Below are 26,805 nucleotides of genomic sequence, written 5' to 3'. Positions count from 1 at the left end.
ACTGCGCAGGCTAGTTAGTGCAGCTATAGGCGTGGCCTCGGAGATTGCACCGGTGCAATTTCGGAGGCCACGCCTCCCTGGGTGTTCCACGTGCTGTACGCACACGACGAACATTGTTAGTGTCGCAGCGTGCAACCTATTCAACCGCGTCACCGTTTCGCCGGTTTTGCGATGCTAGAGACGACCCAACTATAAGCGGTAACGAAAGATCATCACATTGAAACAGAAGGCAGCTGTCGTGAAGGCAATCGTGTCAGATGCTAAGAAGTCGTGTGTCAAAGATGCCGAAGTTTCTCTAGCTGTTTTATTAGAAGTTCAGCGAGAATGTGGCCATGTAGTGTTTCTGCGGGCCGAAAAGCCGTCTTCTTCTATGCAAGTTCAAAGTTGTGGGCGACATTGCGCATGTATTGCAATGGCAGTAATACGTGTATGTGTATGTATGTATACGTGTATGTAATACGTGAACGGCAATACCCTACGCATTGCATGGCCTACCCAGCTCCATTTTTCAACGCCACAGATTTAAGGCCCCCGTGTCGCAGAAAAGCCGGCATCAGTGTCCGTGGCGCGGAGAAAATCATGAATCCCGAACCACCCGGACCGCGCAGGCCCTCCACTTGGCGCAAGGTGTTAGTGACCAAAAATTGAATTTCTCACAGTGAAATCCGCCAGAAAAATGGTAAAGTACGACTTAACCACAACCTACACACACGGTGACATCGGATTGTAATTTGAATGTACGAGAAAACAAAATTCTGTTACGAGGAAACTCAAACACAATCCATTTTCCAGCATTTCTACCATACCAACCGCGGCACGCTCGGGTAGGGTACTTGCGTAATTCCTATCCAGATGGCGCTCGCAGCCTGCCTAATGCGTTTGGGACACGTACGCACGTCGGGGCAATAGCAAACAATTAATAAAATAATAAAAAAAGTTCCTAGGGCCTTCCAAGATAACACGGCGGTAGATAAAGCATTAGTCGATATCCAAAAGACTCTAATAGAGATACAAAAGGCAAATGAAAAACGGGACGAAATGATGAACCAAATGGCTAAGGCAATAGCAGCAATTATGAGTAGATTAGACATCCTAGAGGCAAACCAGTCACCAGGTAATGGAATCCCCTCTGGTGCATCAGAAGCACCACAATCCTCACCCACTTCGCAACCACAAAATTATATAAGATCAGCTTCTCTCCAGCCTCCCGTCTCCCTCCCATGGTCGCACCCGCAATGAGGCGCGCTGCAAAAGGGTTCAGGATATGGCAATGGAACTGTAGAAGTTACAAAAACAAAAAATCAGTTTTGCAGCAGTATTTAAAAGACAAGGATAAGCCGGACGTCATAATTCTGCAGGAAACACATGGGGTCGCAAAGCTGGCAGGATACAGGTCTTTTGGCTATGCCGCAGGGGAGACCAGGGTATTAACCACGCTTGTAAAAAGAAATATAGTATGCGTGCAACACAATACAGGCATAGCGCACATAGACAATATTCTATTGGAACTCATCCCACAAAAGAAGACAGGACCTAGCTTATTTATTCTGAACATTTATAGCAATCCCAATAAACATAAGCACAAGTTCAAGGGCCTATTCCAGAAAACACTCAAACTAGCTCGAGAAAATCCGGTAGTAATAGGAGGAGACTTTAATGCCCCACACACTGCGTGGGGATATCTATATTCCAGACCAAAAGGAAGGGCCTTATGGAATGACTCGCAAGAATTAGGCCTCACGCTAGTCACAGACCCCGGTACTCCAACCAGAGTAGGCACGGCGTTAAACAGGGACACAACCCCAGACCTAACATTTACCAAGAATATTGAAAAGGTGACGTGGCGCAACACACTACAGGATTTGGGTAGCGACCACCGCATATCGGAGTTACTCGTCAAAGAAGGGCCGAATAGACCCAACGAACGACAGATCAAATTAATAGACTGGGAACTACTTCGTAGATCGCGAGAGGCTACACAGCAACGATCCATCACAGACATAGAGCAATGGACTAAAGAGCTCAGCGATGACGTCAAAGCTGCCACAAAAATAGCACCACCTGAATCTAACTTGGAGAAATGCGACAGCAGACTTCTCCACATGTGGGAAGCTAAGCAGTCGCTGCAAAATAGACTTCAAGGTCAGAAGCATAACAGAAAATTGAGAAAGCGCATAGCGCTCCTCAACAAAGAAATAGAAGAATATGCTGCGCAATTGAGCAAGCAACAATGGGACGAGATATGTAATTCCATGGACGGGCAATTAAGCACCGGCAAAACCTGGCACTTGCTTAGGTTCTTGCTGGACCCTGAGAATAACAAGACAAACCACAGACAAGCCATTAATAAGTTAATACACGCCTATGAGGGCACGGAGGAGGACTTTCTCAAAGAATTAGAACAGAAATACATAACACAGGCACCCCCTTGCAACCATCCTAGCTACAACGGGAATATCAACGCAAAATTAGACGAGGAATTCACGGAGGCAGAAATCCGCGCGGCCCTACAAAAGTTGAACACCAAATCAGCCCCAGGCCCAGACGGTATAACAAACAAGACTCTCAGGAACCTCGATGATGGGTCGATCACCAACCTAACGGAATATATGAACGAGTGCTGGATAAAAGGAGCAGTACCAGCTCAATGGAAGAAAGCGACGATAACGCTTATTCCAAAACCTGGTAAAAAGCTTTCGATCGACAACCTCAGACCGATCTCCCTAACATCCTGCGTCGGAAAATTAATGGAACATGTAATTTTAAACAGAGTAGATAACTTCTTAGAGGATAATAACATATACCCAGATACAATGATAGGATTTCGCAAAAACCTTTCGACACAAGATGCGATGCTTCAACTTAAGCATCAGATAATCGACTATAAAACGCGCTCTACAAGGGCCATCTTGGGCCTTGATCTTAAAAAGGCTTTTGATAATGCCAACCACGCAACCATATTGGAAAACATCGAGCGATTAGGACTAGGGCAACGGACGTATAACTATATCAAGAGCTTTCTATCAGATAGGAAAGCAGTCTTTTCCGTCGGAGGACTCACGTCAGCCGAAATCGACATCGGGGGGGCCGGCACGCCGCAAGGCTCTGTCATCTCCCCGATGCTGTTCAATCTCGTCTTGATGGGACTCCCCGAAAAACTAAATCACATAGAGTCCCTCAATCACACAATATATGCGGACGATATTACTATCTGGGTCTGTGATGGCAGCGACGGATCAATAGAACAACGACTCCAGACCGCAATAAACACAGTAGAGGAACACCTCACAGGAACAGGCCTCACATGCTCTGCAGAGAAATCCGAACTTCTCTTATACCGCCCCACACTTAGGGGCAGGCCTCCCAAAGGATACGACAGAAACAAGGCTCATGAGGAAATCAAGCTACACACCAAGAACGGGCGGAATATCCCAATAGTAAATCAGCTCAAGGTACTGGGTCTAATAATCGAGAACAAAGGTACAAACGGGGAAACCATAAGGAAGTTAGACACAAAGGTAACGAACACCATGAGATTAATCAAACGAATTACTAACAAGCACCAGGGTATGAAGGAAGAAAGTATCATACGGCTCATACAATCATTCATAATCAGTCAGATCACATACATAGCAGCCTTCCACAATTGGTTTGCAGCTGAAAAGACCAAAATTAACATCCTCATAAAAAAGGCATACAAACTAGCACTAGGGATTCCAATCAGTACAAGCACAGATCTATTCCTTAAGTTGGGACTCCACAACACACTGGACGAACTCATAGAAGCGCAACAAACATCCCAGGTGGAACGACTAACCAAAACCAAAACAGGACGGCATATACTACGCAAGCTAGGAATGAATTACCACAATCAATACGGGGAAAAGACGACGATAACGAGAGAAATTCGCGACAAACTCTTAGTAACAAATATACCCAAGAACATGCATCCAGTTTACAACAAGGGCAGACGCACGAGTAGAGCAGAGAAAATGATCCGAAGCTATGGCTCAGACGACAGAGCAGCCTTCGTAGACGCGGCTGAATACACACACAGAAATAGCTACGTGGCAGTAGTCGTAGATCACACCCAAAAACCCCTTACAAGCGTGTCAGTTAATACCAAACATTCCGAGACAGCAGAGGAGGTAGCCATTGCACTAGCATTGGTCTCCACAAATGCTCAATACATAATTAGTGATTCTCAGGCGGCCATTAGAAACTATGCTAAGGGTAGGATCTCTCCTGAGGCGTGGCACATCATCATAGTCAACAAAGCAAAATTCTCTAACGCAGAGAAGAACGGCAGGCAATTGCTCTGGTTCCCAGCGCATACGACTCCAGCAATTAACGCAATCAACCCCAACGAGGTAGCACACCGCGAAGCTCGAGGTCTTACTCGCCGAGCTGAGCAAGGAGTGACTTCCATTGGTCAGGGAAACGCGGAGGAGGAGATCTGGAGAGAAAAAGACAGATTAACAAGATTTAGCGATATTACAAAATTCTATCAAAATCAGAGGCGAATATTACCACCGCCTCACACTAAACTGAACAGAACTGAGTCCGTTGCTTGGAGGCGATTACAAACAGAAACCTATGTGAGTCCCGTGCAGTTAAAGACTTTCTACCCCGAGATATACGCCAGCGATATATGCAAGCTATGCAAGTCTGCTAGAGCCACACTTGAACACATGTTGTGGGGATGCACAATATATCAAGAAAAAATGGCAGTCTCCCCGGAAAATCTACGGGCGCGTTGGTCGGCCACGCTGCTCAGCTCAGAACTCCAAGACCAACTTTGGGCCGTCCAGCGAGCCATGGATGCCGTGCGGGAGCAACAGCTCCCAGTGGCCATCTAGGCGGCCCCAGGCCCGGGCCTCCCAATCGCCGGATTTAAAATAAAGTTATGTCACTCACTCACTCACTTCCCATTTTAATATAAGACCACTTATATAAGACCACTGCAAAAACGTCTTTCCAGCAATGCATTTCTGTTTAAAAGTGAAGCCGACTTTAAAGGGATCGGTGTAAGCTTGATCTTTGGAAGCTGGCTTTCGCACGTTCTGCGTTGCAGTGAAGCCTACTCATAAAGCATAATGCAATGTGAACGGGGCCCGATAACGCTATCGCGTTCCACTCTTAAAGGCGAAGCTCAAGCGTCCTCCAATTTTTTTCTCTTAATTTCCACTAGAAAACTCGCAATTGCCGTTTGCTCTGTGATCTACACCGCTCTCTTCTCTTAACGCTACGCCTAATATCTTATTGCGATAGCAATTATACGAACACTCCAGGCGCATTTCTGCCATCGCCGTCGGCGTAAGGTTCCGCATAAAATCCACCGCCGATAAAATCGTCGCCGCCCGGTGTACGCTGTATGTGCGAGCGTGCGACGGTGAGCCGGCAATCGAGGCTCGCGCACGCAATGGCGGGAAGGGGGGATGAAACGAGCAGGATTCCAGTCGCGCACAACGCTCCAGGGGGGAGGTGGAGGGGCCTCGCTTTACTGCGGCCGCGCGGTCCCGCCGGGCCGGAAGCCTCCGGGGGGAGGGCAAGGAGGAGGGAGACCGTGTACTACGCCGCAGCATGCGCGCTGGCTTAGACCATGTATTTGACACAGCGATGGAGTTCTATATTCTCGCATGCTGGTTGTGTGCCATTCAAAGTAGGTGTCGGTTTCACCTAAACATGCCAGCTAATTGACATTCCTTCACTCTGTAGAAAAGATTATGTGGTTTAAAATCCTAAACCACTGACTTTCTTTTCCCCTGTGTACATTCCAATTTCTTGCATATTTCAGTTGGACTTCACCTTTCACTTTTGCCATTTTTCTTAATTCTTCTTTAACTGTACTGTACTTGGATTCAATAGTGCAATGTACCTTACTAAAGCGAAGCTTTGTATGTGTATAGTCGGATACAACTTAAGTCTGCAGTGAAGCCCCGTCCACGCCCTCATAACCGCCAGCCACTGTTCCTCCGCGAGGCTGAAAATAGTTTGTACTTCAATGTTTCCCTGTTACCTAAATAAGGCGGTAACCACGAAAATGGAATTATAAACGCGTAATTTTATACGTTTTCACTTAACTATTATAGTGGAAAGTAAAGGTACGACAAGTACAGTCGTATCAAGTAAGACGCCATTTTAAAACTTCGCAAGACGACGATTTTGTTTGCTTCTGTAATTGGCTGGCGGAGTAACACAACTACGCGTGGTCCCTCTACCTTTTTTGCCAACTGCTGTTTCTAAATTTGTATCCTACTAAAGCTAAATCGTATATGGCTAGGCGAAATCGCCTGTGTACACAAAACTATAATCATCAGCATTCGCTCGAGCGTCATCGTCTTCTTCCGCAGCTCGCTCGTAGGCGCCCCTCGGGTTGCGCTCGTGCTCGTGTTCGGCATGCGCTCGTGCCACTGTTCCCGCGTTCGCCGTCGTCGTCTGCTTCGATAGCTGGCTGCGTAGCCGCTAATCATTACAGCGTAGAATTTCACTTCTCTTCTGTCGTCGTAATGGGGAGGCCGGTTTACGGCGCTATCAGCCATTGCTTGAAGGGGCATGAGCCAATCATTGTTTTACGTGACGGACAGATTTAATTTTTGAAGCAATTTAATTTAGAAGACTCGCAAGTGGCAGTGGCAGGCGAATGCTGCTAACAACACCGCCGAGAAAATTCGACACATCGAATGCAAGCGACAACGGCGGACTGCGGGCATACCGTCAGTGACGTCGTTCTCTTCGTCGCAGCCGAACGTGCGTGTAACTTCATAATTGAGCAATACTCTATTGAACCCTAGGGATCAACCCAGTGATAAATACCGGGGCTGCACGTTTCAGCTTCGCTAGTTAACCATCTTCACGGAGTGGTAGGGCTGCAGAATTTTTTCATTCTTGACTAAGTGCCATTTTATAACACATAAAATAGCACTATATTGGCATATATTGTTTATCTTGTCAGAAGCCACTAGTCTTTAACAAGCTAAAGATTACTTTGCTCAAAAATATACACTTGTGTTTCAAACTTGGTTCCACCTCTCAAACACTGAAATAGGGCCCTACAAAAGTAGATAACTGCGTTTCAGCCTTGCGCGCTTCCGCCCGGGCGGCTGTACCTTGAAAGCCGTGTTGTACGGAACGGCGTTCCTGGAACTATAGTTCCTTTTGGGAGGAACGGAGAAACGCCGCCGTTCCATTAAGGGTCGGTGGAACTGTAACGGTAACTCGTTAGGTTTACGAAGGGACGGCAGAGGGAACGGCGGTCCTTCTGTAAACGTTCCACGGCATTGAACAGACGCATGCACGTACGCAGCACATCATGCAGGGCGGATGGGATAACTACCGCTTGCCTATCACGTGACCATGGTGCATTTTATTTGTGAGTTTTCCGCTATATTTTTTTCGACTAGGGCTCAAGATTGTCACGTGACGCTCCCTCCTGTAGACCATCAACATAAAGACAGAGTTCGCTGCGGTGACCAAACCAGCCAGCGCAGATGTTTCCACCTCGTCCGTGCCCGAAGATTTCTTCTCGTTCGGGCCCCAAACCCTTCCAGCCGAGGAACGGGATGAGCTGTCGTGGTACCTGCTGGTACCCTGCCCGCTGTCACAGATGAAGAGGAACTGAACCAACTTTTCCTCAAGTACAGCATGGCAGTACCCTCAAGCGCTTCGGTGGAACATTGCCATCGAAGTTCTGACGAAGAAGAAAAAGAAGAAGAAAACGTTTATTGATCAAAAGCATTTTGGTGGAATGATCGGAGCCCCTTTAGTCCAGGGCCCCACTGGCCTCGGCCGCCCGCTTGACCTGTTCTATGAAGGACTGTTGTCCCATCAGGTCTGAGCTGGTTAGCTGTGCCTCCCATTGCTCCATTATGTGGCGTGTTTTATCAAACGGGTGTGATTCACAATCCCATGTAATGTGTTGTAGTGTTGGTATGCCGCCGCACCACGGACAGTCGACCCTGTAGCGAGTGGGGAACATGGCATTCTGTAATTTAAGGGGGGGGGGGGGGGGTATACCCCGGTCTGAATTTTGCGCCAGCTGGCGGCTTCCTCTCCACTGAGTTGTGCGTGAGGGGGAGGGTATTTCTTTCTGGTTGTACGCTGATGAGCGAGAATCTCTCGGGCATTCGTTGGGTTGGGGTTATTGCGATGGCTTCCCGTCCCAGTCGATTCCGCCCGGTTAATAATGCCTCGGGCTATCGAATCGGCCAGTTCGTTACCCTCCAGTCCCGTGTGGCCTGGACACCATACGATCAGGTGATGATGGGCGAATTTTGTCGGTATTATCGAGTGACTTGTTTTGGTCACGTGGCCCCTGAGAAGCATGCGACACACTTCTTGTGAGTCTGTGATTATGGTGGCGCTCTTTTGCGAGCGTTCCGCGTGAGCGAGGGCCATTACCACGGCGAAAATTTCGGCAGCCGCCGTAGTTCCTGCCCTGACGGATGCTGTAAATTGTTCCTGGGCTTTCGTGTCGACGATTGCCACTGCGTACCTCTTGTTTGTTTGTGCTTCGCTGTCTTTAGGGTGTGCGCTCGGATACGCGGCTGCGTCAGTGTATATTGTGTTGCTAGTCGGATTATTTTCATACCTTGTTCTAATATGTTGTGTGCGCGCTTTGCGTCGTGCTTTATTGTATTCCGGGTGCATGTTTTAGGGGCGAAGCTCCTTATGGCGGCACCCGTTCCGTCCCCGTCGTAGTAGTAGTAGTAGTAGTGTGTAACCAGTCTGAGAAAAATGAGAAAAAAATTCCGAAGTTGTGTCCGTAGCGCGGAATCGAACCAGGGACCCCTCGCTTCCGAGCGCGCGGCGTTAGCCCACTACGCCACGAAGCGGACATGGACAAACGCACCACAATGGCTATAAATACCCAACATTAACGAAAGGCCGCGTTTCTAGCGCGTTTCTAACGCGTTTGTGCTAGCGCGTTACGGCCCGTGTAAGAAGCTGGTGTAAGACGCTGTGGCCTCTCCACCTTACCTTCAACGCGTTTCGAACGCGCTGCCCAAAGCGGTGGCAAGTCAAGTTCAAGTCGAGGAGCGTTTATGAATACGGGGGGTATACTCTCTCAGCAGTCATGTGATGGCGTCGGCAAACGCGGTGCACGTTCCGGCATGTGTAAATGGCTGCGTAAGACGCTGTGGCCGCTCCCCCTTACTAGAGAGTACTGCACGTTTCTAACGCGTTTGTGCTAGCGTCCCCTTAAGCGGGAGATCCGATGATTCCCTCCGGAGCTTCGCCCACTCATCATCATTCACCTCGTGGATCTGCTGTCATTTTTGGGTATGGGGGCCACTGTTATTTGAGCTCGTGTTGAGGTTGGTAGTGGTACTACTTGTTCGCTGATGCACTGTGGGTGTGGGGGAATGCGTGCCCTTGTCAGTAGGGCCCGCCCGGCGTGAGTGTAGCTCAGGCGTTCCCTCTGAGAGATAAGTGTGGCGTGTTTTAGCTCTTCGAACGTGTTGTATACCCCTAAGGCTAGTAGGCGCTCTGTAGACGTCCCCTTGGGTAGTCCGAGGGCCGCTTTATATGCTGATCTTATGATGTCGATCTGCCTCTCCTCCTCGTGACTAAGGAGGTGGTAGGGCAGGCCGTACGTGACTCGGCTTATCACTAGTGCTTGGACGAGCCTTAGCGTGTCGTGTTCTTTCATGCCCGCGTTGCGATAAGTTACGCGGCGGATCATTTGTGCGATGTTATTCGTGGTAGTTTTGAGCGTTTTGATGGTGTGGGACGCTTTCCCGCTACTTTGGAGCCAGAAACCCAGGACTCGCATCGTTGTGACTTCTTGGACTGCGTGTCCTTCCACGACGATGTTGACTGGTCCGTTGGATATGTAAGCCCTCGAGTGTAACCGAATGACCTGCGATTTTTCGGGAGCACATTTGAGGCCACTGCTGCTCGAGAATTTCTCTACTGCCTCGGCTGCTTGTTGTAGTACGTGTTCTTTGTGTCCCAGAGGGCCCCTTGCTGCCCACAGCGTTATGTCGTCTGCGTACAGCGTGTAACCCAAGTCAGGGATTTGGTCAAACTGTCGTGCTAGACGACACATCGCTATATTGAACAGCAAAGGTGAGATTATTGCCTTCTGGGGTGTTCCTCTACTGGGCATCTTGAACTTTTGGGAAGTGATTTGGCCGATGCCTATAGTGGCAGTGCGGTTGGCGAGGAAAGCCTGCACGTAGTTGTACGTGCGTTCTCCGCATCCCGTCATTTCGAGTTCCTCCAATATTGTTTTGTGAGAAACGTTATCAAATGCGCCCTTGAGGTCTAGAGCGAGCACTAGTCTTTCCTCTCCGCGGGCGATGTTGGATGTCACTTCTTCTCTGATCAGTAGGAATGCGTCTTGACAGGATAGCCCCGCACGGAACCCTATCATGGTGTTTGGGAACCATGTTATTTCATCTAGGTACCGTTGTAGTCTTATTTGCACTACTCGTTCGTACAGTTTACCCAGGCAGGACGTGAGGGAAATAGGCCTCAGAGCGTCTATTGTGGGCGTCGTTTTAGGTTTGGGGATCGTGATAATCTTAGCGTGTTTCCATTCCGGAGGCAATTGGCCCCTGAGCCAGCTCTCGCTATTGAACAGCTCTGTGATTTTAGTCAGGGCTCTAGCGTCCAGGTTCCGAAGCATCACGTTCGTGATGGCGTCGGGGCCAGGAGCCAAATTTTTGGTGGCTGCTTGAGCTGCCTCAAAGACCTCTGCATATGTGAAAGGTTCATCTAATTCAGGTTCATCTAATGGCTATCCCAAGGTATGGTCGGGATTCGTTTGGGGCGTCTGTGTTTAGTGATGGTCCTGTGTATCGTTCTTTCAGTTTGTCTATTAGGTCCGCTTCTGTGCCTGGAAAACTGTCCGATATGATTTGGAGTCATTTGTTGTTTTCCGTGCGTGTGCTACCCGGGTCAAGCATCCCACGAAGGATGCGCCACGTGCTAGCCGTACCCAAGGTCCCCGAGAGGGACCCGCAGAACGTAGTCCACTCGTTGTTCGCTAATTTGTCGGCATGTTGTTGCGCTTGCTCCGCCAGAAGTATTATGCGGGCACGTAGATGTTTGTTGAGGCGTTGTTTTTTCCAACGCTTGACCAATTTGTGTCTTTCGTCCCACAAGTTTACTAGGTGGGAGTCTACCACTGGCGCCTCCGACGTGCGCGCTATGCTTTTGGTGGTGTCTTTGTGTGTTGATTGGATGTGTTTTGTCCATTCTTGTATGCTCGTGGGAGTGTTTGATGTATCAAGGGTCCGGTGGAGCTCTCTGTATTTTGGCCAGTCGGTTAGTTTCGTTGTGCCAATTGTTCGACGTAATTTGGGAGTGGATAGCGTGGCTACTTTGGTATTTTGGGGGTCGCTCAGAGCATAATAGCCCTGTAGTCGGGCCGGTTTGGGTCCAACCTCCTGAAGGCATATTATGTCCGGAGCTACCTGAGAGCTTTTAATAAATTGCTGGAGGGCTGCCGTCTTTCTGGTGAAGGAGCGGCAGTTCCATTGCCAGATCTCTAATTGTTCCGGGTTGTTTGGTTTTGAGTGGTCTTTAACTTTGTTAGCCATGGTTCCCACTTGTTTTCTATGCGTCTGACATCTCGGTGACCGAGCTGTCTGTATCAACTATGCGTTGGGTCGTCTTGGTTGTGGCCGATCCGGCACCGAGTGCTACTGCTATGGCGCGTTTCTTAGTGGCTGTGGTTTTGGCTGTAGTTTTTAGTTGCTCCGTCACTTCTTCTTTGTACTTCTGGAATTCTACCATCATTTGTGATTGGAAGTCCTGGAGCTTCTGATTCACAAGGGTTACCATCTCATGCATTAGTGATTTAGTGGTTTCCGCCATTAATAGTTGGATTTGGGCCATTGCGAGTGGCACTTCAGTATTTGGTGTTTGCTGCGTTGGCGTTGGTGGTTTTGTCGCGCTATGTGGGAGAGTGTCAGTGTTTGATGTGGTTTGTGTCGGTTTTGCAGCCGGTTGTTTACGGTCTGATTCAAGCTGTAGTATTTTTCGTGTAAGGCGTTCCTCTAGCTCCTTAATTTTCTCGTCGGATCGCTGTCGTTTGCGTTCCTCGTCTCGAAGTTGTGCGCGTAGTTGTGTGTTCTCTTGTTTAAGTATTTCATATCCGGGATCTTGCCGCATGTTTGGTGTGTGTTGCGGAGCATTGTGATGCACAACCGTCGCCCAGCTCACCTGAGGCTTTTGTGCCTGCTGCTGCTGCGGAGGCTTTGGCGCTTGTGCGTCCTTGGTCGGTTCCTTGGATGGGGTCCGACTTCTTTGGCCTTGAGGAGACGTGGATTTGAGGCGATGCCTGTCTTCCTCGTCCCCTGAGCTGAACCCTCGAGATTTCTTCTGCCCCACTCGCTCTAGCGAGCGGGACTGGCGATTGGCGTTTTTAGAACGAATGTTCTTTAGTTTCCGTGGGCAGTGGTTGCTGCCGGTCTCGTGATCAAACGGGTTCGTCTGTCGGAAACCAACATCGAGATCTTGCTGAGTTCAAACAAAGGACTTTACTATGTTGCGAATTGTATAGTGGACATTTTTCTTCCGCTCATACTGCCATATTGAATCTGCATTCATTGAACGCCTATGTATTGTTCCTTTCGATGCGGTTCCTTGTGCAAGAAATTTATTTATTTTTATGCTTGTGAGTAACTTTCTATTTGCACATCTGAAGCGCAGTATTCTGACTGCGCCTTTGAAGACCGAAGTGGAAGGTACCATATGTGTTGCATTGTAATAGAAGAGCACCAAAGTTGCAGTTAGACATGCCTGGAGTATGTCCGGTCCTCCCTGAACAAATTCGTCTAGGAGCGTTTCTTTAGATTCTTTTTATCTCCAGGTAATCTGCTGTCAGCGATGTTCAAATTCGTATAATATACGTATTTCGATGTGAGTTCTAAATTGCTCACTTTATTTCGCCTCAGGATTATCCGATACGATATATTACTTTAAAAAATTTAATGTAACGTTAATGTAACGACATGTTCCAATGTTCGGAGTGTAACTGGAACGCGTTCCTTTCGCAATAAAGGAACTTGTAACGGGAACTCGTTTCAATATTGGGAAGGAACGAGGAACTAGCTTTCGTTCCTGTTTTTGAGGAACGTGTACAACACTGTTTGAAAGACATCTGTGGCGGGGGTGTAGAGGCCACCCTCCCTGTGTTTTCGCTGCTAAGATCGCGTTGAAGCAAGCGCCGGCATGAAGCTCAATTCGCTTGTTGCTGCTGCTGCAGCGCTGAATCACTCCAGCGTTTTGACAGTTTCCGCGGTCATCGAGTGAGATGCGTTCATCTTTGCTTGTGCGCGTGTGACAGCCTGCTTGTTAATTTAGTTAATGTGCCTACGTTTACAAGTTTATACGGCCGATAAATCTACTATCCTTACTTTGTATAGCTGTCCGCTAATTTACTATCGCAATATATTCTTTGCCTTTCAGGCGAAACTGCGACTTTTTTCGTTCCATCGCTCTTTGCGCGGTCTTTAGCTTGTTCTCGAGCTTAATTCTTTGCTAACCTCCATGTTTCTGCCCCATATGTTAGCACTGGTAAAATGCAATGGTTGTACACTTTTATCTTGAACGATAGTAGTAGGCTTTCATTCGGAATTTGGTATTGCTTGCCGCATGCATCCTAACCCATTTGTATTCTTTTGTAAGTTTTCTTCTCGCGATCAGGGTCCACTGCGAGTTATTGACCTATACTCCATCTCACCACTACCGCTCATCACAACCAAAGCTACGAGGTGTAAGCAAGCCGCATGCTTGTGCAGCAAAACGTAGTTGCATATGTAATGGCCTTGTAATTGGCAGGGTTGAGACATCCGCGTTTTTTTGGCACGTCCCACGAAAAACAGAACCGCTTTAAAACGCCTTGAAACGGCTACAAACGGCTGTAGACGTCTTGGTCTAGGACAAGACTAGAAATAGAATTTCTTCTAAACGTTGCCTAAGGGCCTGGAATATACCAGTATATGCTCTATCTGCGAAACTCACTGTTAATGTTACCAGGGTCTATTTTGTTAAACGTATACAAAATGTCTAACTCAAGAACGTTTTTAGATGTTTTTGTCTAAAAGTGCATAAAATGCCAAACGGAATGTTAATTTACGGTTACCGTCGGCGTTAACTAAAAAAAAGACACCACAGATAAACGAACTCGTAAGAAGCAACATAAGCTGGCTTCAGTGTTGAATAATTTCGCACCGGAACTTCAAAAATCAAATGTGTATGGTTTTCAACCCAGCACACACACACGACGCCTGGAAACCATTATTCCATGCTCGCGCAGCATGCAGTGGCTGACAGCAGGAGCAAAACGCCGGTGTGAAAGTAATTGCATCACGGCTGTGATCGCAGCGTTGTCACAGAGTAGCCAACGCGGTGCGATCACTTTCGCGGTAGCCAAGTAGACAGGCTCTAAGTTCGTCAGGCATCCCATTGCCTGCTGGGAGGCAGGAAGCTTAAGAAACGCCGACGGCTTACTACCACGATAGTGGGATCTGCGTTCGCCGCCTTCGTTCTCGATGCGCCTTTGTACGTCCCAAGTTTGGATAGCGCTTTTTCCGGTAAGCGTAATGCTTTGCACTTTGTTTTTCGTCAACAATGTCCGAACTTTTTTAGGTGTTAACCGTGACAATTATTGATGGTTGGGCTCTTCTGCCTTGCCGGTATTAGTCAGCTTTATTTTTATACGAGGGTTCTGCTTGTTTATAGTCTTTATGGTTAACGCAACATGAAGCAACCGAAGGCAATGCACTCAAAGAGTGCACACTGCTCATAATCATGAGCTGTACTCATCATATTTTGTTTCCTTTTGTTATTGCATGGGTTACAGCTCTGCGTGCGCGCGTGCGCATGTGTCACAGCTTGTAGAGTTCCTACCGCAATGCTTACTTGTTTTATACAATGCCAAATGCAGTCGGCTGCTGATGTAAAAAGTGCACTGGTGCTTTGTTATGAATAAGCTGCAAATAAGCTGTACTTGTAGCCTAGTACATGCTTCATCGGGGAGTACAATCACGACTGCTTGTCGTTTATTATTGAATAACTGTGGTTCACCTCATTTGTAATTGCATATCTGTCTTTTAACTGACTTGATGTTCTCTTATTTTGTTCTTTTCACTGTATAGACGGCTGGACATCTTGTTTCTTGGCACTAGCTGAATGGCGGGACCTCATCATTGTGCTCAGTGTTAGCCAATGTACTTTACCCTCTCTGATCCTCACAGTGCTTTGTATATGGGTTAAGACGAGGGAGCACTTCACGGTAACATATCTAGCATTTAGCAAACGCGCATTTTTTGACATTTTTTTGCACTGGTCCCTAATCAGCTGCCACTATTATTCTCAGTTTGTCAGCACCAGTGTACACAGTTTACGTCTACTACTACATAGTTTCCCCAAGCCTTCCAAAACTTAACTGTAGGTAGTCAATACAATGTAGAACTCACAAATTAACTCTGTTGTGTCATCATTCACGAGTATTTCATACATGAGTGAAAATTTGCTACAACAGTTTACGTTGCGCCTTTCTTCCCCAATGCGCAAATGTGTTCAAGCCAGTATGTGATGAGTTGTGCATTCTGAAAGGTTTTCTGTGTGATTTATTTTCTTCACAGGAATTTACTGTACAGCATCAGCAAGAAGTCTAATTTCAAATCTTTGTGTGTACTGCAGGATGTATGCTTCGCTGCTTGGATTGATAAAACATGTGCCGAGGTTTCCATACAAGAACGAACTTCAACTTGGCTCTACCATCATCAGCACTTGGCTTCCACCTGCCGAATGAATCATCGTAGGTAGGTTGTGCAGACTGGTATTTAACCTTAAGCTGAGGGGATCGCACAATGTTGTATGATGGCGCATGTGTCTGAGATTGTGTTCTCACATGTGCGTGTAGAACACGCAGGATGCTGCGGGTTCCAGCAGTGTGCAGAGATGCTTTGCAAAAATTTGTCATAACTATAATCTTACCTGTGCTGTTTTTTGTCATCTATTTTAATAATATCAGTCAGAGGTGTTATCAGAATTTAGCAACGATAGATGAAGACAGTGACGCGGGTGAACTTGTGCTCCACAATATTTATTCCTGGGAAGGGCGCACCAGGCTTTACGAAATTTGTCTGAAGCTAGAACATAAAAGTGTCCCTATGCAGATTGACACAGAGGCGTCGGTATCAATTGTACCAGAGTCACTGTACAGGAAGTACTGGCCCAGCCTACCCAAAGAGCCATGCAGTCTTAAGCTAAAAACTTGCGGAGGCACTCCGCTGATGGTAGTTGGGAAGCTCACCGTTTCGGTCGAGCACAATGGTCAGCACAAGCAACTTCCGCTAGTTGTCGTGAAAACAAACGAAGGTACCAACACTATGCTGTTGGGACGAGACTGGCTGTCGGCACTTAAGTTAGACTGGGCTGGTGTGCACGGGGTTTGCTTGGACAAAGTGGCGTTGTTGCTTGAAAAATATGTTCAGATTTTTGAGCCTACCTTGGGCCTAATCAAGAACAGTGCCACTAAATTAGTGCTTAAAGAGGGCAGCACGCCCCTTTTTTGTAAAGCGCGGTCGGTACCATTTTCAGTTAAGGAAGCAGTGTCTTCGGAACTGCAGAATCTCGTGAAAACAGGAGTGTTAGTACCAGTTCAGCAGAGTGAATGGGCGACGCCACTAGTAGTTGTGCCTAAACCAAACAACCAGGTCAGGGTGTGTGGGGATTTCAAGGTGACATTAAATCCATGCCTCAGAACTGATCATTATCCCCTTCCCGTGATGGAGGATCTATTTGTAAAAATGGCCGGTTGCAAATATTTCACTGTGTTGGATTTATCTACTGCCTACCAGCAGCTGGAATGGCATCCGCAGACGCAGTCGCTAGTCGTGATAAATACACATTTGGGGTTATTCAAGTACACGCGCTTACCCTATGGCACTACGAGTGCACCTTCGATTTTTCAGGCAGTCATGGATGTTGTATTGAAAGGACTTGGTCGAGTAGCATGCTATCTGGACGACATGCTGATAGCAGGGGCTACATTTGAGGAATGTTTCCATAAAGTGGAAAATGTGCTGTGCCGCTTTCAGCAAAGAGGCATTCGATTGAAGAAAGAAAAATGTAAGTTCTTTCAAACGTCTGTCTTGTATTTGGGGCACGTTCTGGATGAAAAGGGCATACGCCCGTCAGATGAAAAAATAAAAGCTATAACTGAGGCCCCTGCACCAAAGGACGAGGTACAGTTGAGAGCTTACCTGGGATTGATAAACTTTTATGGAAAGTTTGTTCCCAACCTAGCCGCAAGACTCAGGCCGTTGTATGACGTGTTAAACCAAGAAAAAGGCTTCGAGTGGTCACGTGAGGCAGAAAAAGTGTTTCAGCAAAGTAAAACGTGGCTAACGGGAGAAAAGGTTTTGACATACTACGACCAAACTAAAGAGATAGGTCTTATGTGTGACGCATCCATGTATGGCGTGGGCGCCATTCTGTTTCATAAAATTGATAGGGAGGAAAAACCTATTGCATATGCGTCCAGGGCATTGAGCGAAGCAGAGCAAGGGTATGCTCACACTGAAAAAGAGGCTCTCGCCGTGGTTTTTGGGCTGAAAAAGTTCCACAAGTACCTGTTTGGTGGTAGTTTTGTCATTTATTCGGATCACCAGCCATTAGCTACCCTTCTGGCGCACGGCAAGCCCGTTCCAGTAATGTCCGCGGCACGCATGCAACGATGGGCTTTGCTACTAGCGGCGTACGATTACAAATGAGTGTATCGTAAAGGCAGCAACATGGGAAACGATGACGCGCTTTCGCGGTTGCCGTTGGCGAATGATCGAGATGTCTCAGATTACGTACACTTTTTCTCGGTTGTCAATGAACTTCCGTTGTCTGCTGACGAGATCAGCCAGAAAACGAGTACGGATGGTGTGCTATCGAAAGTCTTGCTGTACACGAGGAATGGCTGGCCTGCGCATGTAACTGATAGCGAATTGACCCCGTACTTTGTTCGACGGCATGAACTATCTGTAGATCAGCAGTGCGTTACGTGGGGAAATCGAGTAATTGTTCCGCACTGTTTGCGCAAACGAGTATTGGCACTTTGTCATGAAGGTCACCCCGGAGTTACGCGTATGAAAATGCTTGCGCGCCGCTATGTCTGGTGGCCTCAGTTAAACCAGGACATTGAAAGCGTTGTTAAAAGCTGCTGTACTTGTCAGTTGACACAGAACGCTTCACCGAAGGCCCCACTACAAACTTGGGGTTGGCGGCAGCCGCAGATGGCAACGAATACACCTGGATTTCGCATTTGCAGACAACAAATGGCTGTTTGTGCTGGTGGATGCACACTCAAAGTGGGTTGAAGTGTTCGTCATGAACTCATCAACGACCGAAAAGACCATCGAGAAGCTGCGCAGGGTGTTCGCATCGTATGGCCTTCCGGAGGAAGTCGTAACGGACAACGGGCCACAGTTCACTGCGAAGGACTTCACAGAGTTCCTGTTCAAGAACGAAGTGCAGCACACCAGGACACCGCCATACCATCCTGCGTCCAATGGAAGCGCCGAGAGGTGCGTCCAGACGGTGAAACGGGATCTTATGAGACAGATTCTCGACGTAAAGTCATCGGGCGTCAGCAAGACCCTACAGGACTGCATAGACCTATTTCTGTTCAGGTACCGGAACACGCCAACCACAACCACGGGACAGACACCAGCAGAACTGTTCCTGTCGTGGACGCCCCGCACTCGCCTGACTATGCTACAGCCATACCTGGAGAGACGTATGGAAGAACGTTTCTGCAAAGTGAAGGGCAAAGCCGACGAAAAAAGAGGGTCGTGGAGAGCTTACAAACCGGTTGAAAGCGTTCTGGTTCAAGGTCTTCGTCCAGGTGAGCCCAAGTGGTTGCTAGGAGTCATCGAAAAAAGGTGCAGTGCCGTTACGTACATTGTGCGTGTAGGACCCGGCAACAGATTCGTGCATGTAGACAGTCTACGTTCACGTTATTTGGAGAGTGACGAACAAGGCCCCAGTGAACCTCCCTGTTTCGTGCCCAGTTCAATTACAGACCCTATGCCGGAAGCGTCTCCAACGAGGCCCCCCTTTCCTGTGCTGGAGCCCCCAAGCTCCGAGCCACCCGAAGACTCTGCTCCCTCGGGACAACGGAATGCCAGTCCACGCCGAGACTCCGCACCGGCGACCCCTCTGCAAGAACCTGCATCCCCTCTAGGTGCTCAGACTCTTCGACGCAGTACTCGCGCAAGGAAACCTCCCGACTGGTACAGGCCATAACCATTGTGGGAAGGAGTGTGGTGTCATGCGAAGCCTGTGTGACGTCACGCTGATAGCGCGGTGCTCATCGCCTTATAAGCGCTGTGAGCCGGGCGCTCCGTGTTCTTCTCGCTCAGCACTCACGCACTAATAAACCGTTTATACTGTTCGCCACTCATGGCCACTCTGGCTCTGCCTCGTCCCTCGCGGTTACAACACATAGTCGCACTTCAATCGCTGCTCCCATAACCACCCTTGCTGATGTCCGTGACAATTCGTTCTGAACAGCTTTTCGCCTGAAGCTTCGCGACCTATGTGGATCGACCTTGTACGCCGTTTCTAACGCAGGTTAGTTATTTACCGCGCACCTGTAGTTACCATTCTAGTGACCCTTTTGTAGTGGCGGTGTCGTGCCTCCCTGACCTGCTTGATTCATGGCGTTGGTTTTTCTATCAACCAGTGTGCGCGTTTTGTATCAATGCGTGTTTCGTCCCTACTGTTCATGCTATCGGAAGACATTGAACTTAACCCCGGACCTACGCTTGAGTCCATTGCCAATACACTGTCACGCCTGGAAACGAGCCAAAATACTATGTTGACTGAGCTCAGCCTGATTCGTTCAGCTCAGTCTAATATAGAGAATCTTGTTAGCCGCCTTTCTTGCCGCGTTGATGCGCTGGAGAAAATAGTCGAGGCTAACAGGGAGCGAGAATCTGCTTCTCACGCGGAGACTAATAACGCTATTTCAAAACTTTCATGTGAAATTAAATCGCTAACGGAAAAATGTGAAGACGCCGAGAACCGCCTCCGTCGATGCAACCTGGTGTTTTTTGGGGTAGAAGACACGAAAGGTGAAACGTGGGCCCAGTCCGAGTCGCACATACTTTCTTTTGTCAAGGAAAAACTTGATCTTCCCCTCGAACCCAACGCTATTGAAAGAGCGCATAGGCTTGGCCGCTTCTACAGCGGTAAAAATCATCCCATAATTGTTAAGCTGGCGCATTTTAAAGATAAATCAAAAATTCTTGTTGTAGGATCGAAACTTAAGGGCTCCTCGTTTTCAATACGGGAAGACTACTCTGCCCGTGCCCGTATGCGGCAGGCGAGGACCAAACTTTACTTATATGCTCAACAGAGGAAGGTTCACTTCAAAATCCGGTTTGATAAGCTCCTTATCGATAATAAGCAGTTCATATATAACGTCCACACTGACTCAGTCACTGAACTGAAGCCATAGCTATTACGACCTGTTCTTGCACCAGTACGGTCTCTGCCTTCCTTGTCAACGCCCACCCAGGTCACATTACTGCGTTATCACGGCATGTCTTGCATGCTAACAATTCCCAAAGCTATCTGCATAAAAAAGACGTTGTTGAAGATTTCCTCAAGGACAGCAGCACTGATATAGCCGTGATAACCGAATCATGGCTTACTCCGCAAATAGCTGACGATGAACTTTTACACGACAAATCACTTTTTACGACTTACAGGCTTGACAGGAGGGGGCGCAGAGGTGGTGGTGTCTTACTCTTCATAAAATCTAACTTGTCTTCTAATCTACTCACGTTTCATTGTAACCACGAAATTATTTGCGTTAAACTGTCCGTTGCCTCGAGTACACTCATATTAGTAGCCATTTACCGCCCACCTGAATCCGATCCCTCTTTCCTCGACGAGCTGCACTCTGTGTTACTGAAATTATTTTCCCGCTTTCCTCGTGCCGAATACATTCTTTGCGTTGACTTTAACCTTCCCAATATTGACTGGGTCAATTTAACTGCAGCGTCACGGCAGTCTAATTTAATTGATCTCATCAAACTGTTTAATTTCACCCAGTCTGTTAACAAACCAACCCGCGGTAACAACCCACTTGACCTTGTCTTTGTTTCCAATCCGGAGCTGTTTCATTCAATGTATTGTGTCGATGGTATTAGCGACCACAGGATTGTCCTATTCAACATATCACTCGATGTTCCCGTGCGCCACCCGTCCAAAAAGTACATTCGCGACTATCGAAACGCAAGTATGCTGGTCATTAACTCAGAACTTGAAAAATTTTTGTAAGTATTTTTCTCAATCTGCCCTAACTAGATCGGTCGACCAAAACTGGTTGCTCTACAAGCAACGAATACTAAGCTTAATAGACAAGCACGTACCCCTGGACCGCAATCGAAGTGATTAAAATAATCCCCGTTATTCTAACATGATCAGAAGATTATCGAAAAGGAAAAATCGACTTTACCGCGCAGCGAAAACGTCACCCGCGATAAATAAATGGAAACAATATTTCGCATGTCTACACGGATATATTAAACTCGTAAGACACTCTAAAAAGAATTTTTTTCATAAAGACATGTTGCATCTTGTGCGCGTTAACCCCCCAAAATTTTGGAATATTCTAAACCCAAAAAATCGCTCTTCAAATATGTCTTTAACCAATCCCGATGGGTCACGTGTTCCTCACGAGGAACGCTCAGATGTAATGAATACGCACTTCACGTCAGTTTTGACTTGCCAGTCAAATGGTGGTGCACCTGTAGTACCAAGATCAGTATTTGCCCAGATGCCTCCTGTCACAGTTACTTCCAATGGTATACTTAATCTAATTAACAAGCTTAAAATACCATGTGCTCCCGGATCTGACAATATTCCTGCCAAAATTCTAAAGGCTACTCATCCCGTTTCTAGTCGCATCCTACAGGTAATATTTACGCAGTCTATCTCTGAGGGTTCTGTACCAAAGGACTGGATAACTGTTCAAGACTGGAAATCAATGCGACCCTTATAACTATCGCCCTATCTCACTAACTAGTGTAGCCTGCAAGCTTCTGGAGCACATCATATATTCACACATAGCACACCACCTCGACGATAACTCATTTTTTTTATCGAAAACAACATGGCTTTCGTCCTAGGTTATCCTGTGAAACGCATCTTTTTGAATTTACTACTGACCTTCATCTTAACTTAGGCCCGGATTCTGAAACGCTCCTTTCCTTACTAAGGACGTCTTACACGCTGTAAGGCGACCTGGCGTCAATTCTGGAACGTCCCTTACTAAGGGGCACTAAGTTAGGGCCTCCTTGGTGCTTCCTCACGCTTAGGAAGCCGGCATGCTACCTTCATGCTTCCTAACCGCGCTCCTCTACCTGAACGTATGCTTCTCCGCAGGCCTTTGCACGCGGTACGCTCGGCTTGGATAGGTGCCGTGCGCAGCCAACGCCGCGGCAGCCAGCCGCCGTGTATGGACGTCCAGTTTGGCTCCGCAGACTGCGCTTTGTGTCATTTCTTTTGAGATTCCGTTTTTATTGCGATAGCAATTATATGGACACTTCAACCGGATTTCTGCCGTCGGCGTCGCCGTCGCCGTCGCCGTGAGGTTCCGTATAGATAAAATCTTCGCCGCGCGCCGTATGCCCCAGAGGCAGCGTGCGGGGACGCGCGCTATCACGGAGAGCGAACGCACTCAATCTCCCACGCGCAAGCAAGGAAGCGGAAAGCCAGCGCCGGAAGGAGCGGGGGGGGGGGGGGGGGGGGGGCGCACTTCTATGCTGCCAACAACCGCGCACGTCGTTCGTCCGACCGCACCGTCTCTTATCTCCACACGGCTCTGACCTTTATGCGCATTCGCCGCTCAGTTTCCGTTCAAGCGATAGACCGCACGTACCTTCGCCCTCTGCGGCGTATATATCCGCTCGCTGCCAGCGTTTTGACAGTCGTTGTCTGCAGTCATTCAGTGTGATCTATTCATGTTTGTTTGTGCGCGCTCACACCACGCTTGTTCAATCAGTTAGTAATAGTCGGGCCACATTTTCCAACGCACGCTACACATGCAATGCTGCCCGGGTCGGCAGTGCAGCGCTACAGGTGTGTCCCTTCGCACGCGCTGCCCACGGGAAGCGCTTCTCATCAACACCACCGTTTCACACGCGCCTTCTCGTGGTCATCGAGTCTCTCTTCATGTCGGTCTACTTGCGCCGCAGCACACCTGCTTACTTAATCAGCTCATGTTTACTACAATTCATATTGCTACCAAAGCCGCTCACCTTACTTCGTATGACATTGCTGTGTTGCTATCGCATTCATCGCTTCGCCCTTAGGGCGAAACTGTGACATTTTTCTGTGAAAAGTGAGCGGCGAGAATGACGGCCTTGCGATATTTATCCGAAGACGATAGCTTCGAAAGCTATGCAAGGTTTCTTTGGCGTGCAAGTGAACTTCTTTACGGGACTGTGTACAAGCCTCCGCCGTTGACTCCAGTCTGGCATGTGATTGACAGGCATTATCCACTGGAACACTACAATGAAGTGGAGTTTCTAGCCCGGTATCGTTTTTCCAAGCGAGCTGTTGCGATCATACTGACAGAGTTGCAACTGCTTTGTAACACTGACAACAGAGGAGCGCCGCTACCTGCTCTGTTGAAGGTCCTCATCGCACTGCGTTTTTACGGAACGGGTGCCATGCAAACTGTGTGTGTATCCCAACCCTCTATATGCCGATGCATTTGAGATAAGACACAGCTGATATGTCTACGTCTGTATCCCAAGTACGTTCGGCTGCCAAACGCCAGTGAAGCGAGGTCAGTCATGACTAGGTTCTATGCCATTGGAGGATTCCCCGGGGTTACTGGGTGCATAGATTGTACTTATATACCCATTAAAAGGCCCGGTGTAGACGACGCAGAAGAGACGGAGGAAGAACGAGCCGCACGCCTCGAGAAGCGTCGTAAGTACGAAGTGGCCAGGCGAGTGGATTCAGATGAGGATAGCACCCGAAACGTGTTCAAGTCACTGGACGACAACCCCTTATCCTCCCGCCTCACCGACCATCGGGCCGTCTTTGTGGCAATTGAGAAACAACAAGATGAAGACTTTCACAATAAATACGTTACCATTTAATAATGTCTAGTCTTTAATATAACCATAACTTAACGAGAGGTAACAACCAAACCTAAACATTCAGACGTACGAAGCTAAATGAAAAAGACGTAACCGTAGAGAGAACCAAGCTAAACAATAAGATTAACCGTACCTCTAGCTACGCACACCCAAGCATAACTGAGTTAAGCCACCGCCAATTTTTCTTCCTCCGTGAAATAAGTTTTGCCCGGCATGGCGCGCGCGCGCGCGCACACACACACACACACACACACACACACACACACACACACACACACACACACACACACACACACACGCACACGCACACGCACACACACACACACACACACACACAGACAGACAGAACAAAATGCAGGCCAAAAAGCAACAGAAAGCGACGCCTGACCAACCGAACTGTCGATGCTGCCCAAGTTGCTAGGCTGAGCTTGCTTTCCTGCCATGTGCATCATTTTTAAGCTATTTTTACGTCATTGACGAAAGAAATGGTATTTATGCTCTTATGTAGAAGTAGAAATGCAAATCTAACAGAGCCGGAAGTTTACTTTGGCAATTCATTAGAAATATTTTGCATATTTTCGTAAGTAATCTCAAAACCAGAAGCCTGTAACGTTCCACTTCCTTTGGTGAGGCGTAAAGTCCCTAGATTTTAAGCAAAAAAAATATCTAGGGACTTTAGTGAGGCGCTCCTTCCGCAAGGAAGGTAAAAGGAAGCTTTTAGAATTCGCGATGGCCTTCTGAGGGCGCCTAACGTTTAGGTAGCATGAAGGACTCCTTGCGTAAGGTAGGGAAACGGTCTAAGGTTAGGAGCATTTCTGAATCCGGGCGTTAGATTCTTCGTTTCAGACTGACGTCATATACATCGATTTCTCGAAAGCATTTGATCGCGTCGCTCACAAGCGACTTATCGATGAACTCGCAACACTCAGTCTCCGCCCATTAATCTTATCGTGGATAAAGTGTTTCTTAATAAACCGCACACAGTTTACTGTCATAAGAGGTCAGCATTCCTTAACAACAAAAGTAACATCCGGTGTCCCCCAAGGCGCGGTGTTACGTTTGGCCGAGTTGTGTTCCAAGCCGGGAGAAGAAGACGCCGGGAGAAGGAAGAACGTACTTTTAATGCGACATGCTTGCCGAAAGAAGGTGTACAAAAAAAGCGCCAACGGCGTGATCCGCAGTCCTTTATAAAGGAACGCCGTGATCAAAGGGCGAGTGAAAACATAACAGCGCACATGCGCGAAACAGATTATCGTCCGGAACAGATAAGCCAGACTTGGGCGCCGGCTGATAAGAGGTGCGCAAACGCAACAGCGGATCTTGGCCCGTTGCTTTTCCTAATATTCATGAACGACATACCTTACGGAATTTCATCTACTGTCCGTCTATTCGCAGATGACTGCGTGCTTTACCGACGCATCAATAACCAGCAAGATCACGTACATCTGCAGAATGACTTAAAACTAATTGAAAACTGGTGCTCAAAGTGGATGATGAAGCCTAATGTTTCGAAATGTAAATTTATGCATGCGTCTCGAAAACGGTCTAATTCAATTTATACATACTCGTTGCACTCGACACCGGTATCGCAAGTGCAGGAATACCGGTACCTAGGCGTCTTAATTACTACAAAACTAACCTGGGCAGAACACATACAAAGGTTGTAGCAGATGCGTCGAGGTGGCTGGGATTCATCAGAAGGAATTCTGAATCTATCTTTGTCACCACCCTCTGTTAGACAACTGGCCTATGAAACATACGTACGCACAAAGCTTGAATATGCTGCATGTATTTGGAATCACCATCAAATTCACCTCATTAACACCATTGAAGAAGTCCAAAACCACGCAGCGCGATTTATATGTTCTGATTATGACTACAAGCACAGCATCAGTCAAATAAAAACCTCCCTCAGTCTCTCTTCCCTAGCACATCGACGTCGAATTGCCCTACTGTGTTTATTTCACAGGTTATACTACACATTTCCGCATTTACATGGATCGCTCCTTCTCCCGCCGATCCGCACTTCTCGACGTCTTTTCAATTCAATGAGCGTTCAGCGTCTTCACGGTTCTACTAACGCCTTTAACAACTCGTTTTTGCTTGTTGCGATAGCGGAATGGAATAAACTACCTGAATAGGTCGTCCCTGAACGTGATCACGTAAAATTTCTTGATTTATTATCCACACAACCTATGTAATCCTTGTATTAACTACAGCTCGCCTTTCTTTCTGTGTTGTTTGTTCCAATCATGCTTTTTTAAATTTTGATCCTCTGTACCAACTGTTCTTGAAATGTATTTCGCTCTGCCGTGTGTATACTGTGTATAATACGCTTTTTCTAACAAGTCATAGTGATCCTTGTTAAACCATGTCTACCCTGTTTTTTTTTTCAACTGCCTTTTATTAATTGAATTACTTCTCATGTGTTTTCTCCGCTTTGATATTTTGATCACTGACCAGCTTTTGTGTATTTTGTATGTGTACTCCCCCCCTTATGGAATACCCCAAGCAGGGGCCTTTAAGGGAACAATAAATGATGATGATGATGATGAAAAAAACATTAACACTCAAAAACCACTCAAATGGGTTCTGAAGTGGGTATTAAGTGAAGGAAACACTAATGAATAATGGTAGAAGTCATAGTCATGAGCATGACTCAGCAAAA

At 47.5% G+C, this 26,805-nt stretch overlaps 1 protein-coding gene across 1 annotated transcript; it reads left to right on the top strand.

Moving 5' to 3' along the window:
- Positions 1 to 17,622: 17,622 nt before the first annotated feature.
- Positions 17,623 to 19,451, top strand: LOC119464991 (uncharacterized protein K02A2.6-like). The gene is given in 2 exon segments (XM_037725841.2): positions 17,623 to 18,236; positions 18,238 to 19,451. Coding segments are annotated over 2 exon segments (1,500 nt in total). The 5' UTR covers positions 17,623 to 17,759; the 3' UTR covers positions 19,261 to 19,451.
- Positions 19,452 to 26,805: the final 7,354 nt, after the last annotated feature.

Source organism: Dermacentor silvarum, chromosome 9 (genome assembly GCF_013339745.2).
Source record: "Dermacentor silvarum isolate Dsil-2018 chromosome 9, BIME_Dsil_1.4, whole genome shotgun sequence".
In the NCBI taxonomy this organism is placed as follows: Eukaryota; Metazoa; Arthropoda; class Arachnida; order Ixodida; family Ixodidae; genus Dermacentor; species Dermacentor silvarum.
This window is presented reverse-complemented; position numbering and strand designations above follow the sequence as displayed.